This window comes from Cnephaeus nilssonii (genome assembly GCF_951640355.1).
Source record: "Cnephaeus nilssonii genome assembly, chromosome: X".
Lineage (NCBI taxonomy): Eukaryota > Metazoa > Chordata > Mammalia > Chiroptera > Vespertilionidae > Cnephaeus > Cnephaeus nilssonii.
The window spans coordinates 95,951,171-95,968,012 of NC_137071.1; the positions used below are offsets into that span (position 1 = coordinate 95,951,171).

At 40.5% G+C, this 16,842-nt stretch overlaps 1 protein-coding gene across 1 annotated transcript; it reads left to right on the forward strand.

Moving 5' to 3' along the window:
- Nucleotides 1-5,945: 5,945 nt before the first annotated feature.
- On the forward strand, nucleotides 5,946-7,503 carry LOC307095386 (endogenous retrovirus group K member 24 Gag polyprotein-like; the record flags this gene model as incomplete). The annotated part of the gene is made up of 3 exons (XM_079764594.1): nucleotides 5,946-6,447; nucleotides 6,569-7,003; nucleotides 7,094-7,503. The coding sequence occupies 3 exons, from the start codon at nucleotides 5,946-5,948 to the stop codon at nucleotides 7,501-7,503; spliced, it is 1,347 nt and encodes a 448-aa protein (XP_079620720.1).
- Between the last annotated feature and the right edge of the window lie 9,339 nt (nucleotides 7,504-16,842).

Genomic DNA, 16,842 nt, shown 5'->3' on the forward strand with positions numbered 1-16,842 from the left:
TTATGTGTATGTGTGTCTGTGTACTATGTGTGGTAAAATTTCAACCTAGGATATAATTTTTATTGGTCTGAAAAAAAGGGGGATTAATTCTATAGTCCAAAACAAATTTTTAATATTAAAACTGGTTTAAGCTTAATTGATGTCTTTTAGAATAATTACAAAGAGTGTGAGATATGATCTTTGGGTTGTGTATATTTGACAGTCTTTCCATATTAAATTTCAAGACTTTAACAGAGAGATAGCTTTGGGACATTCCAAGGGCCCTGGAATGACTCAAGGATTTATTCTCTCTTTTTAAAAGAAATATTTTTGAACTAAATTAGGCCTATTTAATATACTTGACATTACATGGAAAGCTTTGTCACATAAAAATTAATAACTATGTTCTATTTATATACATGTATTTTGTTAAAATGAATGTTATAGGAATTTCAGTCTGCTTCAGAAAGAAACTTGCAAAGATTCAAAGCCAAGTTCAAACAGGGAACTTTCAGGGGGGTAGCATGTGTCCAGTCAGGGGCACCAGGCAAGCCAAGAGTGATGATTCCCTGTGGGGACGTGTGCCAAGTGATACTATGGGTATTTGCATTTCACATATTGGGAGTTTATGAATTATTTTCAATGCTCAATACACTTCTTGCAATAAGTCATGTGCCTCATTTTAAAGTGTTACATATTATTTATTCTTTATATGCTGAAATTATAATTAAATCTAAAAGTATACACATTTTATATTATTCCCTATGTCATTTTACAGGAATTATTATTTACCAAGAAATTGTTGTCTTAGACTGTTATATTTTATATAAAAGCAAAGTTTTTTTTATCAAATCTATAACCATGCCACTTTTAAATTTTGTCTTTCATTGACAGCCATTGCTGTACTCTGATGCATTTGTAGGTATATTATATCTTTAGAAAAATCCATGAAAAGGGCTCTGACTTACTCTAAGTTGCAGGCTTCTAAGCAGGTCATATCTTTGAACTGGATGAAGATTTATAGAACTTCAAGGAATAACTGAATTAAAAGAGAAAACCTAGTGACAAATAATTAGGATAAGCAAAAATAACTATGGGATTAAATGAACTAATAATTATTCTTATGACTCTGTTTAAAATATTGTTGACTTTTGAATCTTTTGTTTCCCAAATATAAGGAAAAGTAAAAAGCAGACATTCTGCATTGTAGGAACTAACAAATTAGTAACATTCATTTCACAGTACTCACAGGAGACAAAAAATGCAAAGACTATAACATCCCGGAGATTTTTGTCCATTGGGAAATACATTAATGAAAGACTCTCTCCAACAGTGTTAAAGGGACTTTACCGTATCTAGTACCTAACCACGAATGGACATTTGCCCCTGTCTCTCACACTCGCCTTCATCTCAAGGATGAGAAGCCACCGACTACGGAGGAGGTAGACAGCCATCCCAAGACATCAACAAGACCTGTATACTCACAAATTGATGCTGCTCAAACCTTGTTCTTATATCACTTAATTATTATTGACTGCATGTATATAAAAATAATTTTTACACTGCCATTATCCTCCTTATGGTTTCCTAGTGGAAACAATATCTGTCTCCCCATACCCCTTTCCCTATTAGACATGAAAGATTTCCCACCTACTAGACAGTGATATTCTGATTATCATATATGGTAATGAAGTTAATGTTTTTTTGTGTTTTTTTTTTTTTTGGTCACACACTGGTGGTCTGCTACTATCAATATAAGCTTTGGTACATTTTTTAGGCTATATCTATTATAAAGGACCTACCTTGGACAAACCTCTCCAAGAACACTTCCTTAATAATTCCCCTGGTAGAATAATATATAGATCTAATCTAGGTGAGTATTTTAGATGAATATTGTCTAAATATAGGAATGGATAAAATTAACTGCCCAGAAGAAAAATTGGAACTTCTGGATAATAGCAGATACTTGTTTCCCTTCAGATCCTTCCTTATTTAATAATAGACATTTTCTGTTCCTAATCAATGTTACTGGTTTATTATTGTTACTTTTATTCCTGGTATGTAAATGTTATACTAGATGCAGAAAAACAAAACTTGACAAACAGCAAAAAGACTCAGATCATGGTGGCTCAAAAATTAGAAATGATCCAGAATACTTTTTAACAAGGACATATAGGATCTGACTGCCTCCCATTTACCTGCCCTTTTTGAATAATAATAATTCAACCTTAAATGGCATCTAAGGTTATGGTCTTGCCCCATCCCCAGTGATCCATCTGTTCAGCAAGACATGACACTGAGACATCCTAGGAATGAGCCTTCCTAGCACCATGGGACTCCATTATCCAACCAAAAGCTTGGTCATCAATGCATCCTTTGGATTGATTTATGACCAAAAGGAGGATGTGTGGACAAAAGGGGCCACATGCTAACCTGACAAGCTCAGGGAAGGCCTGCATGGAGGTCTTGCAAACTCAGAGACCTAAAGTAACCACAAAGGATGGTTTGAAATTAAACTTTAACTAAAAACAGTTATGGTGGATAGTTACATCCTAGGCCAGTATCTTCACTGACAAGGTCAACCTTTACCTTAACTGAGCCTATAGGTCTTTTTGCATCTATAATAACATACCCTTTGAAATGTCTGGGTAACTTGTAACTTCCCTTTTTTTGGACCCCTTGGGGCACAACCTAATGTGTCTGGGCGCCACGATAGATACCATAAATTCCTTCATTGTTATGTTAATTGTTCCTGTACCCACCTAAGTATGTGTCTATCATTTTACTTTTTATCCAGTCCCAGGGGTTTACCCTGCTTTGCTTTATCCCACCTCCTTAATCTATCACCAATGGATTTCATGTAACCCACCTACATCCCTTTTCCTTTGATTGCAATGTATAAATACAAATGTAACCTGCCATTCTCCAGAGCATTATCTCAATTCATTGAGGTTCTGCTTCCCAACATATGTCAACAGTTTGGCTCAAATAAACTCACAAAAATTCTTCACAGGTTTCAATGATTTTTTACATCAACAAATCATATATGAGCATTTATTACAGTAATAACAGCAGTATGGGAGAGCAGCAGGTCATCCACACAAATCTGCTCTGCAGCCCACCATAAGCCAACTGTTTATATTGGGTAGAAGGAGGAAGATTACATGGGGAAGTAGGCAAAAGGGTATGCCAAATGGGCAGTTTACAGGTAATATGAGCTGTGGATTTGCAGAGGCCTGAGGGTATGCAAAGGGCTGGGGGTCATCAAAGGGCTGGGGGCTCAGTTTTATGCAACAAGGTTGTTAATCTTTCCATGACAATAAGCAGCTTCGGGATGTAGAGTATGGGCCACATTTCCAGGTGAACCCCCAGGTCCCACATGCAACTCCCAGGCAAGTTAGAGTGTGCCTTCTTTAATCAGAACAAAACAATCATGGAAAACAGAGCATGATTAATATTTCTTAATTATAGCTGGTCCCCAATATTCTCTTTCTGCTGCTGTCATCAGGAGCCACATAGATCCTCATTCCTGACCTGGCCATCTCACATGGACATACGGAGGGTTACGTGAGAATACTAGTATACTGTGCTGTAAACATAATGAATTATTGGTATTGTTCTGCTTCATAATATATTTTATGAACTGTTTCTTTGCAGCTTCAAAGATGTTTTATTCTTTTTTCTTTTAACAAAATTGTTACAAAAACCTATTAAAAGAAAATGTCAAATTGTTCCTTCACTCATCTGAGAACAGTGACCTTCAAACATAAACCTGTTATCAACCTCTTCCCTCCTTTCTTACTATGCCAGGTGTCAACTGTAGAGTGATTTACATAATGCCTTTTATGTAAGCCAATGTCATGGATTCGTCCATTTCTTGTGAAGAGTGAATTTCATGTTATCCTTAGACTCAAAGCAATATAATTCTGAATCCAAGTCACAAGAATAAGTAATGTTGAGAAAGAGAAAAGAGAAAGAACATGCAAGATTTCATTGTTTTAACTTATCAAGACTCTATGTCTTTGTGAAGAATACAGTATTTTTAAAAATCTATACAAATGGTATTGAGTTATGGTTTCAGATGTTTTCACGTAGTGTTGTTTTCAAAATCCACCCAGGTGGCTAAGAGGAAATCTACTTTATTGTTTCTCCAGCTGCAGAGTATTCCATAGTACATATCCACATTTGTTTATCCACTCTCTTGGTGATGAACAGTACCACATACAACTCTGTGATGAACAACCTTATACAAAGCCTCTTATGGTTCTGTGACCTGAGTTTCTGTGGAGTAATATTTCAGGAGTGGTGTTTGTTGGATCATACAGTATGTATAGACTTACTTTCATTTAGTAACCTCTCTGAAATGGCTGTAGTGGACTACTCATCAATGTACATAAGGGTATGTGGTACCTGCCAACATTTGGTATCAGATTTTCACATTTTTGACAATAACATGGAGGGCAAATATTAGTTCATTGTTTAATTTTCATTTCTTTGATTTACTAGTACAATATATTCAATTTTCCATTTCATATTTTTGTCCATTTTTACTATCCTCTGATTTTGCTTTTGCTATTAATTTGAGTATTATGCATAGATTACATGTTAATTTCTTATAGTTTGACAATGAACATTTCATCTCCCAAGCTGTCACCTATTTGTTAACTTTGTGTATCTTTTGATGAACAAAAATCCTTGTTTTGGGCCATTTTATCAAACAAATGCATAATTATAAAATATTTAAAACACACTATAAAAGCCTGTAGACATTTGATTGGCATTATTACATTGAAACTAATATCAATTTGGGAAAATGTGTTATTGTTCTTTCTGATAGTGAATTTCCTTGTGTAGAAAACATACTATCCCTTTCATTTACTTAGGTCTTCTTTTGTGTGTGGTTAAGAATATTTTACTATGTTTTCCATGAAAATCTGGTGCATATATTATTAGTGTAGAAACCTGTATACAAGGCCTATTAGCCACTTCTCTCACCCCCTTGTCTGCATTATTGTCACCGGATTGCTCTCTTTTCTGGCCCTCAAGCACATCAAACACACTTTTATCTCAGGATATTTGTCTTTGCTGTCCCCTCTTCCTAAAATGTCCTTCCTCCAGACAACTGCATAGATCATGCCCTCCTCTTTTTCAGGGTTCTGATCAAACATTAAGAATACATGTGGGGAGGCTTGAGCAGAAACCCTTTTGTCTTGCCTCCATTCTTCTGCGTCCCTTGTCTGTCTCTCATTCTCTTAGGTGCGCCGCCTCGTTACCCTTGTTAGAAGACCCCGCTGGCCGGGGCATTTCTGGCGCCCAACGTGGGGCCTGAGGGTCGGCTCTCCGGGGAACATCTGCACATTGGTCCGGCCGGACACCCTCTTGAGTCTCCGCGAAACTCGCCGTGAGTGAAGACTCGTCCCTTGATCGCCGCGGAGCTGCCTGTCCGTGAGTATGATCGCAGTTGAGTTTTGCAGATGATCTTTTCAGACAAAGATTTAAGAGTGAATTCCTTGCGAGAACGAATTTTTATGCCCCTTGACGGATTTCCTACACTTTGAGCTTCTCGTTTCAACCCCCAGTCCGCTAATAAGCACTCGTCTCGCCGATCCGGGAAGGGTTAAAGTTACCGCGATCTGGCTGAACTCTGAATCACCCTGAGGAGTATTTTGTTTCTGGTCGGTTCCTCGTCACGTCTCCCACAAACCCTGAGCTCGCTTTGTCTTAGTGGTTGCTAACCAGGCATGGGGCTTATACATCCCGACCTATGATACGCGAGCAGGGGCCCTTGGGCGAACGGAGATCGTTGACGAGACAACTGTCCTAGACACTACAGAAACTCAGGGCTGACCTGGTACGGGGTTTATACGTCCCAGAGGCTTACGCGGAGGGGGTGAATCGAGGAGCTCCCCCATACCTCTCTCAATTCTCACGAGGTATTCCTCGATGGGCCCAAGGAGTCCCTCAGGATGCGAGGAGTAAGGGTAAAAAGAAAGGACCTTAGGCATTTCTTCTCTTTTATTCATGAAACATGTCCCTGGTTTCCACTAGAGGGCACCATCGATTCAAAGCGATGGAAAAGAGTGGGCGACGCCCTTCAGGATTATTATGAGACTTTTGGCCCAGAGAAAATCCCTATATCCGCTTTCTCTTACTGGAACCTTATACATGATATTCTTAAAGTTCATCCTCTAGATCCGGATATAAAAGATATAATAAAAACAGGAGAGACAGTCTTAAAAGACAGCTCCCGCCCGTCCTCAGCTTGCCCGTCAGTCGCGGTAGATATACCAGATGATCCACCTCAAAAGAGTTTTAAAGAAAAAACCAAAAAACCCCATCCTACCCCCAGTACCGAAGTCCCCGGTATCTATCCCTCACTTAAAGATTTAAATAATACACCCTTCGATGATAAACTCTCCCCGAAAGATCAGGAAACCCTTGATGAACAAGCTGCCCATTATCACGACGGTGAGAATCCCTGGGGTCTCACTGCTCCTGCTCTTCAAGAGCCTCCTAATAAAACTTACAACCCCCCACCATACAACCCCCCCCCCCACCTTTTACTATCCTCCTCCTTTCTGTGCTACAGCTCCAAATCCACCCTTTAATTTCGACCCCATCAGACAAGCTAAGGTCTCTCTTACCCAAGACATATCCTCTTTAAAAGAAATCCTCCAACAAAAACGTGAACACCTCCAGCTTATTAAAGAAGTCCAAGCCCTCGAGGCAGAACTTACCACCCTCTCTACTAATCCAAACCCTTCCAAAACCATCCCAAAAAACCCGAAATCAAAAACCACCCTCCACGCATTTCCCGTCACCCGCAGTCAGGGTTCCCGCCCTACAGTCGTTGAGGAAGAAGATAACTTACCAGAAGAAAGCTCTGAGTCTCAAAAGCAAAATCCAGACTCAGACAATGAAGCTTCAGACACTGAAGACCCCAACCCTAGCCAGAGTGACACATCTGAACAAAAATACCGCCGCCTTAACCTGAAACATCTTAAAGATCTTAAAGCCGCGGTCAGTAACTATGGCCCTACGGCCCCATTTACCATCACCCTTCTCGAAAGCTTAAGTGACAAATAGCTCACACCTAATGACTGGCTATCCCTAGCTCGAGCCACGCTCTCAGGAGGTGATTATGTCCTTTGGGGTACAGACTTTGTTGAAAACTGCCGAGAAACAGCCCAACGCAATAATGAAAGTAAAAACTCCCGCTCGTGGACCAGAGACAAACTTCTTGGCCGACCCCCCTATGAAACCAATGAAGTCCAGGCCAAATTTCCCCCTGGTTTACTAGCCCAAATCCAAGTCGCAGGTCTTAAAGCTTGGCGCCGTCTCCCCCCTAAGGATTCTGCCACTACCTCGCTAACCAAAATTCGCCAAGGAGCTGATGAGCCTTACAGTGATTTTATCAGCCGCCTCACTGATGCCGCTGAGAGATTAGTGGGGGAAGGTGAGACGGAAAGTGCCTTCGTAAAGCATCTCGCTTATGAGAATGCTAATCCTGTCAAGAGACAATAAGACCTCATCAGTGTGGCAATCTCTCTGATTATATTAAACTTTGCTCTGGTATAGGTACCTCCCACGCTATTGGATTAGCTATAGGAGCGGCCCTAAAAAGTTTTACCCAAGAAAAGCAACCAAATACACAACAAAAAACCTGCTTTAATTGCAAACAGCCAGGACCCTTCATAAAGGATTGCCCCAGTGGCAAACAACCACGGACTCCTCCAAAGACCGTTTGCCCACGATGCCGACGCGGTCTCCACTGGGCTAATGAATGTCACTCAAAAACAAATATCGAGGGTAAAACCCTTCCACCACGGCAGGGAAACTCCTCGAGGGGCCAGCCCCCGGCCCCCGAACCAGGCACCGAACCAAGGGGCCATCAGGTTCGTCCCGCAACAGATTCTTCCCGCCCAGGCATCAGCTCCCTCTGCCGCGCCACCCCAGGAAGCGCAGGACTGGACCTCTGTTCCGCCTCCGATACAATATTAATACCAGATCAAGGCATTCAACTTATTTCCACTGAGGCTTTTGGACCCTTACCTCCAGAAACATTTGGTTTGATCTTAGGGCGTGGTAGTTCCTCCTTGGCCGGCCTTCAGGTTACCCCAGGGGTCGTTGACAATGATTACACAGGGCAGATCACCATTCTGGCTTCAGCGCCCTCAGGGCCCATATCCATTTCCAAAGGACAAAGAATAGCTCAGCTTATCTTACTTCCCCTAAACTCCACCAATAAAAGTAATATTCAACAACCTAGGTTGGATTCTGCCTTCGGTTCCTCTGATATCTATTGGGTTCAACAAATCACCACTGAGAGACCACTACTCACCCTCAAATTAGACGGAAAAATTTTTAAAGGCTTAGTAGATACAGGGGCAGACGCCACGGTAATATCGACCCGATACTGGCCCCCCAGTTGGCCCTGCGAAGTCTCTGTAACACATCTTAAAGGCATTGGCCAATCTACCAACCCAAAACAGAGCGCAAAAATCCTAACCTGGAAAGATACTGAGGGTAACTCAGGGCAAGTCCAACCTTATATTGTCCCAGGACTAACTGTTAACCTATGGGGATGAGACATTCTATCTCAATTAAAGCTCATTATGTGTAGCCCCAATGAAATTATTACCCAACAAATGCTTAACCAAGGCTTTTTACCAGGACAAGGACTAGGAAAAAATAATCAAGGCATCAAACAACCACTTTCAATAACACCCAGAAATGACCGATTAGGATTAGGAAACCAAAATTTTCCATGACGGTCATTGACTTTCCTGCACCCCACGCAGATAAGATCAAATGGAAATTTGATTCCCCTGTGTGGGTAGATCAATGGCCATTAACTAACGAGAAACTTACAGCCGCCTCAAAGTTAGTACAGGAACAATTGGCCGCTGGGCATCTAGAACCTACAACCTCTCCATGGAATACTCAGCCTGTCCCCTTGCCCAGCCTTGATTACATCGCTGGCCGTAGTAAACGGGCTGTCCAATTTATTCCCTTACTCGTCGGTCTAGGAATCTCTGGAGCCGTAGCTTCTGGCACAGCAGGTCTAGGGGTGGCAATACACTCCTTCACAAAACTCTCCAATCAATTAATTGATGAAGTCCAAGCTCTTTCAGGGACCATTAATGATCTTCAGGAACAAATCGATTCATTAGCAGAAGTTGTGTTACAAAATAGAAGAGGATTAGATTTACTCAAGGCAGAGCAGGGAGGGATATGTTTGGCTCTACAGGAACAATGCTGCTTCTACGCTAACAAGTCTGGCATCGTCCGAGACAAGATCAAGAAGCTACAAGAAGACCTCGTCAAGAGACGAAAAGAGCTATTTGAAAACCCGCTCTGGAGTGGACTTAATGGACTCCTCCCCTACCTCCTCCCCATCCTTGGTCCCCTTGTTGGCTTTCTTCTTATTCTTACATTTGGCCCTTGGGCATTTAGAAAAATAACCGACCTTGTAAAACAGCAAATAGATTCAGCTTTAGCAAAACCCATCCAGGTTCACTATCAACACCTAGAAATGGCCGATAGGTGGGACTCGGTTTACCAAGAGCGCGAAAACCTCCAGACCCAGACTCACTCCTTCCCTACGGGGACAGCATCTTAACCAGAGGGATGCTTACCTACGCTCTACTTAGAGCCAGAGGTATGGGTATCGAACCGGGTGCAGAGCAAAGCATTGCAAGGGAAGGTCCAAACATTTTTTTCAACCTCCTCTGGATTTCCCTGAGAGTACACCTGGTTTGCATAGAGGTTGACATCGATAAAAATAATGGCTCTACCTCTCCTCCCCAAAAGATGTCAAGAGCCACATACAGTGGGCGTGAAAAGCCCACGGGAGGAACCAGGTCAATGTCTGCCCGGTCGGTTAATGCCCACTCCTGCTTCTTAAACAGAAAGGGAGGAGATGTCAAGAGCCAAGAGTTGGTCGAAGGATTAACTCTGATCTTACTTCAGTAAGTTACTGAAAGAGAAACTCACAGAAACTAGGTCCCAACCACAGGCCCACTTCCTCTTGCCTGAGGACAAAGCATTCCTTCTGTAGCCGCCCTTCAACCACCACATACCCTATCTATAGTCACCACCTTTACCTAATATACCTTAGCCAATCACATAAGCCCACATAGCCCGTCCAGCCCCCACCCCTACTAGGAACCACATATAAGGAACGCTGTAAAAAATAAAATTGGAGGCTTGAGCAGAAAAAAAAAAAAAAAAGAATACATGTGGCCTTCCCTAACCACTCAATTTAAAATAGTCCCATCCCAGCATCTGCTCTCTCCCTTTTCTTCCTTTAATTTTATTTTCATGATACTAATTACTCATCTACATCTATTCACAATTTGTTTTCTCCTCAAAATTATTGTTTGTGAAATAGATATAAAAATCTCTGGAAATTTTCAAACATGATTTGTTGGATAAAGCCAATGCTAGCAGTAAGTGGAGACAGAGGAATTAAAAAATACAGTCCGCAAATCAAGTGGCTTCTAAATCACTGCTCCCAACCCTAGGGGTTTGGCTCAGTGGATAGAGCCTTCAGACTGAAGTGTCCCAGGTTAGATTCTGGTCAAGGGCACATGCCCAAGTTTTGGGCTCCATCCCCAGTAGGGGGCATGTATGAGTTAGCCAATCAATGATTCTCTGTCATCATTGATAATTCTCTCTCTCTCTCTCTCTCCTTTCATCTCTGAAATCAATAATATACAGTATATCCTATATAATAAAAGGCTAATATGCAAATTGTCCCCTCAGGAGTTCGACTGACTGGGAGTTCAACCATTCACTAGGATGTGAGCTGACCACCAGGGGGCAGCACAGAACAAAGGAAGGCCCCGGCCAGCAGCCAGAAGGCCCTGATCTGCCCTGATCGCCGGCCAGGCCTAGGGACCTTACCCGTGCATGAATTTCATGCACCGGGCCTCTAGCACAGTGATTGTCAACCTTTCTAATGCTGCAACCCTTTAATGAAATTCCTCATGTTGTGGTGACCCCCAACCATAAAATTATTTTCGTTGCTACTTCATAACTGTAATTTTGCTACTGTTATGAATCATAATGTAAATATCTGTGTTTTCTGATGGTCTTAGGCTCTACAGCAGTGGTTCTCCTGGATTGTGAGAAGGTTCTCCGCTGAAGGGTCCCCAAATGGGAAAAGCCTGCTCTGTCTCTAATGGGAAAAATGAACAAATCCTCCTGAGTTTCTTTGTCTCTGGGTTTATAAATGCTGCAGCTCTTTGTCTGAATATGACTCTTTCTAATTGGACCCTTCCTTAATTTATGACCTTTGTGCTTTCCTAATTGGTCATTCTTCTGCAGAGTATCAGTTTCAAAGTTCAAAGCCCACAAGGTGCCCCCCTTTATCTCTCCACCTTATCTTGCAACATTCCTCTATCCTCTGTGAATATATGCCTTCCTCTTGTAACATTTCCCTATCCTCCATGAACATAAGATAAGCATTCTGGCGTCTTAAAGCTATCTTCTTCCCTTTACATGTGCATTCCTCTCCCATGGACCCCCTTTCCCTAAAACTGCCTGTCCTGTCTCTAAAATTCCTTTCACCACTATCTAGTGCTCACTTGTTCTTTCTCCTCTAATATATACTTGGCGGTATCAATATAACGCCCCCACACACAATTTTTACCCTTATTTTGTGTTATTTAAATGGTTAAAATTGATTTGTGTATATAGGAAATGAATTGCTGTTTGCCTTAGTCAATTAAGTTATAGTCATGGTGGAAGGAGGAGGCATGAGAGGAAAATGTAATATGCCATCTCTTTTGTCACTCTGAAACATCTTATTTTTCAAATGTAGTTATGAAAAGCATAGTTTTAAATCTGCAACATATGGCACACATTAGGGATAACACATATTTGATGGTTAAAACTGTGCATTTTATTATTCCATTGTTATTTCTATTTTATTATTTATTGTCTGTAGTTAGCAACATGTTATCATCTTATCTCTAGGCAATTGTTCTTGATTTAAGGAGATGAGGTTGTTTTTTTGCCATATTCATACATCTTTGGAAGAGCTATTTTATATTCATTCAATCTTGACATCTAGATCACAATATGTATAATGTAGTGTAATGTCATTAGAAGCTCTAGAAATAAATGGTTTCTAAGAATATGAAAATATAAACCAAATAAAAGATAAACAGGCAAGAGACCATACTAGTGACAGATTTCAATGACATATTAGCTTTATCATACCTTTTCCCATATTTCATGTTGTAAAAAGATGGGTTACAATTTCTCAAGTTCTTGTTTTTCACTGCAATAGGCATAGCAAACAATACATTTAATCACGGTTAATGTCTCCTTTTAGATTAGATTGTTTTCTACCTAATTCATCATGTTATCTTGCACATTACTGCTTTCTATTCACTTCAGACTGCAGATGGAGAAAGTGTGAATTCTGTAGTATCCTCTGATAAATATTAATAGCCAAACAACTTCTGAGCAGATTCACCTTAGGTTATTTAGAGCTATATTCATTTTTTTAAAACTACACAGTATTTATTGATTTCAGAGAGAGGAAGGGAGAGGGAGAGAGAGATAGAAACATCAAAGATGAGAGAGAATCATTGATTGGCTGCCTTCTGCATGACCCACACTGGGGATTGAGCCTGCAACCTGGGCGTGTGCGCTGACTGAGAATTGAACCATGACCTCCTGGTTCATGGGTTGACGCTCAACCATTGAGCCACACCAGCCAGGCTGAGTTTTATTCATTATTAAAAATGACCTTGTTAATATGATAGTAACAGCAAATTATATTTTGATTGTATTACAGTCTGACTAATTAAAACCAAAAACATATCTGACCTCAGCATGATTTAATGTTCTCCTGCTATTTCGCTGGACTCATGACCATTTTCTATAATGCAATTTTATGCATTGGGGGAAAAAAGTCATTTTTTTCTTGTGGGTATATATGTTCCAAGGTAAAATGATTGACTTTATATTTTAGAAAAACTGAAATAAAATGTATAAGCAAAGTTAAATTAAATATAACTATACAACAAAGCCAAAATGCTTTCTTAAGCAAAAGGATACCCTTTTTCATTTTCAGTGACCATGATAGTTTTTCAGAGGTATAATCAAATGTGTGTGTGTATATGTGTGTGTGTGTGACTGTTTAAGGATTAAGGATTAGAGCCTGGTTTTGCTACTAGTTAGTTGTATGGCCTGTGGGCAAGTCACTTTACTGTTATAATCCTCTTTTTGTCCTCTGAAATGTAAGAAATTTAGCTTTCCTAATCATTAAAACTGTTCCCATTTGTGCATTTTATTTGGGAATTTAAACTGGACTGGAACAGAAAAACAAATAAGACATAGCTATGGCACACAATAAGTTCCAAAAATATTTGTTGAATGAAATAGAAATAAATGTTAAAAATGGAGTGGTCAGTCTAAGCATTCTGTTCAGAACAGATTTACCATCGGATGCTTCTAGGTAGAGCAAGTAGTGTTAACTCACTACTGATGACCAAGTCCTCATGATTATCTACTCTCTGACTTGGCTTACACAGACTTTAGTCAGGCTCTGTCCTCCCCAATAGGCCCCTGAAATTTGACTCACCCAAAGTTTAAGCAAGCACCAAGGTGCCAAATCTGCCATTACCCCCTTAACAGCTCATTCTCAGAATCAAGAAATGGTTGACTGAGGAGAGAAAAATTTTCTGTTGAAGCAACCTGATTTTACCAAACTACTCACTCCCAACATTTGCCCCAATCCCCCATGAAATTCCTGCTAACACAGCTTACTACTCCTTATATAAGAACTAGAGACCCAATGCACGAAATTAAAGCAAGAGTAGGCCTTCCTTCCCCTGGCTGCTGGCACGGGCTTCCCTCTGGCACCTAGGACCCAGGCTTCCCTTGCAGAGGGAGGCCCCGCCCACCCACCACAGCCCGCAGGTCCTTGGCCTGGGCGTCCCACTTTGGGGCGATCATGGAGCCCCACGATTGATCATCCCATCGGCTGGTGGCCTCCCTCTGCAGGGTGATCATGGGGCAATGGCTGGGCCCCCAACCAATCACATCGCATCCTCCTTGACTGGCCTGGCGCCAGTGGGTGTCATAGCATGGTCCTGGATGGTCGTCAGGATGGTTGTTCCGGTGTTCAGCTGTCTGGTCGATTTGCATGTTATGCTTTTATTATATAGGAAAGCCTTTTTCTGTTTGATTTGGAGACTCTTGCAGATCCTGAGGTTGGAGTGTCCTCCCTGTTTTAAAAGTCCTTTGAATAAAATTTCTCTTAAGTCCAGCTTTGTTTTTATTTGACACTGGGCTGGCAGACTGATCTTCAGTTATACTTTACCAGATCTGTACAATCAAGCATAAAGATGAATCTATGTAGGTTCTCTTCCTTTAGTATTTGAATTTATTGTAGCGTCTATCCACTTCACTCAAACTCTGCTTAGAATATTTTGTCTTCCTTGTGGTCAAATACAGAATTGAGTCTATACCATATTTTCTCTTCAGTATCTCTGAAACTTTGACACTTCTGAAATATTCTTCTCTCACAATCATTTAACTTTTTTTTTCAGGATCTGTTTGCTCATTCTTTCTCCCTCACCTGCTTCTTATAATTTGAATTATATGTATCTAAGGGCTTTGTCTTAAACTTCTTTTTTAACCCTTATCTTTTTTTAGTTACTCCCATGGCTTAAGGATGCTTGCAATAACTTATTTCCCATCCCCAAGCAGTATATTTATTTTTATTTTTCCATTTGTCTGAAATTTTTAAAGGTACATATTCTTCTTCTTCTTTTCTTTTTGTTAATCCTCACCTGAGGATATTTTTTCCATTGAGAGAAAGTGGAAGGGAGGGAAGAGGGGGTAGAGAGAGAAAAATATTGATGTAAGAGGGACACAACCATGGGCTGCCTCCTACATGTACCCTGACTGGGGCCAGGGAGTGAACCCACAACCTGGGCATTTGCCCTTGACTGGAATGTAACCCTAACCCTTTGGTTGGCAGGCTGACACTCTAACCACTGAGCAACACCAGCCAGGGCCGAATAGTCATATTCTCAACTGCAGATAAAAAACATGTGTGTTTTTTTTTTGTTGTTGTTGTTGTTTTGTTTTGTTTTTAATGAGAGGGAAAAGCTATTGCAAAGAAAGTGTGAAAGTGTATGTGAGAGAAATGTGACAGGAAAAACATGGGAGAGAATGAGTGCTAGTAAAGAAACATAATACCAGGAATAAGAAAATATAATATAATCTGTGATGCTGTAAAAAAGGGTGAGTTTAAATAAGACTGTGAGAAAAGAGAAATATATAAATACGAGAAAGGGAAAAGAGAACATGTGAAAATGAAAGAATATAAGTTTAATGGGGAAGGGATGAGACCATAATGAAACTGAGAATGAAAAATGTGAAACAAATTAAGAAAAATATAGAAAATATGCTGAAAATGTGAGATTAACCACGAGAATAATGTAAAACAAAATACAAGAACATTTATGAGGAATAAGGAGGAAATGTGGAGAAGATGAAAAAACCAAGAGGCTTTGGTATAATGAGAAAACAATAGTGCGAGATAAAAGAATGGGAGCAGGAATGAGAAACTAGAATGGAAGAGAAATGGAGCAAAAATAAAAGAATGAGACACTTGAGGAGATGAGAGATGAAAAACAAGAACGAGAAAATAGACATGAAAACATTTTTTTTGGAATTTCCCACGTGGGAGAATAGGAGGTAAGAAGGGTAAATCAAGGCGGGTTTCCGAAAGAGCACATGCGCATGTGCAGGTGCACACTGGTGCATGTGCGAGCAGGCTAGTGTGTGCAGGCTAGTGTGTGCATGCATAAACAGGCCCAGGTGGTGGGCAGAGCACACGTGTATATCCATAGCTGCTGCGTGCGTAATGTGTGGCTGTAAATCGTGTCTAGAGCCTTATCACCACTTGGCCCAATGTCAAGCCTTGCAGAATTAGGTAAGAGAGGTGGCGAGGCGTGACTCTGCAGAGACTCCAGAACATTCAGAATGGGGTTGGTGAGGCTAGGTGAAATTTGCCACTTCCCTAGCATCTGGTGATTTTCTCTTTGTGGGGCAGAGGAAGGTATAATCTTTTTTTTTTTTTTCTTTACGCTTAAATTCGAATTTGTTTGTTATAATTTGGCTAATCTCTGGAGTCCCGCAATTTGAGCTTTCAAAGTCCATTATCATTTCTTTATTTTTACCTTGAGGTTGTAATTTCTTTGCTGTTTTTTAGCTAATCTGTGAGAAAAGAGGCTTCTACTTTGCAGTTCCCATGTGGCCTCCTCACTGGCTGTGGAAGTGGGAGGCACTCTGTGACATAGGGTTATTCTGCACACCCTAAATACCTCAATGGTCATTTATTTAAATTCTATTTTAGTGACATACAATATTGCTTTTTGGGGAAAGGAACAAGCTGGTTTGTCTTTGTTGTGCTAAATTAAAGGTCATTTTGGATCTCGCGCTAAGGATGAATCTTCTCTTCTAGGAAATGTCAGGAATCTTGTGATTTTTGAAATGTGAAACAGATTATTACAATTTCACATAAGCCACTTTTGAAAGAATATTACATATTCTGTTTTTAGAAGCTTTATATGATTGAATGAAAATGAATCAATACGCTTTAGGAATTAGAGGTGCACTTGAACACGTGAATAAAGGAGAATATTTTTTCTTAAGCAAATGTGTACTCATGGTACCATCTAAAGTAAGAATTTTTTTTAATCTAGTAATTTACAGATGGAAAAAAATGCCTCAGAATGATTCAGTAAATCATTTTACCAAGCAGATTTCTCTCCATAGAAATTTCAGGGTTTCTTTAGACGGGGTGAGGGGGACTGGAGGGTGGGGGGAGGG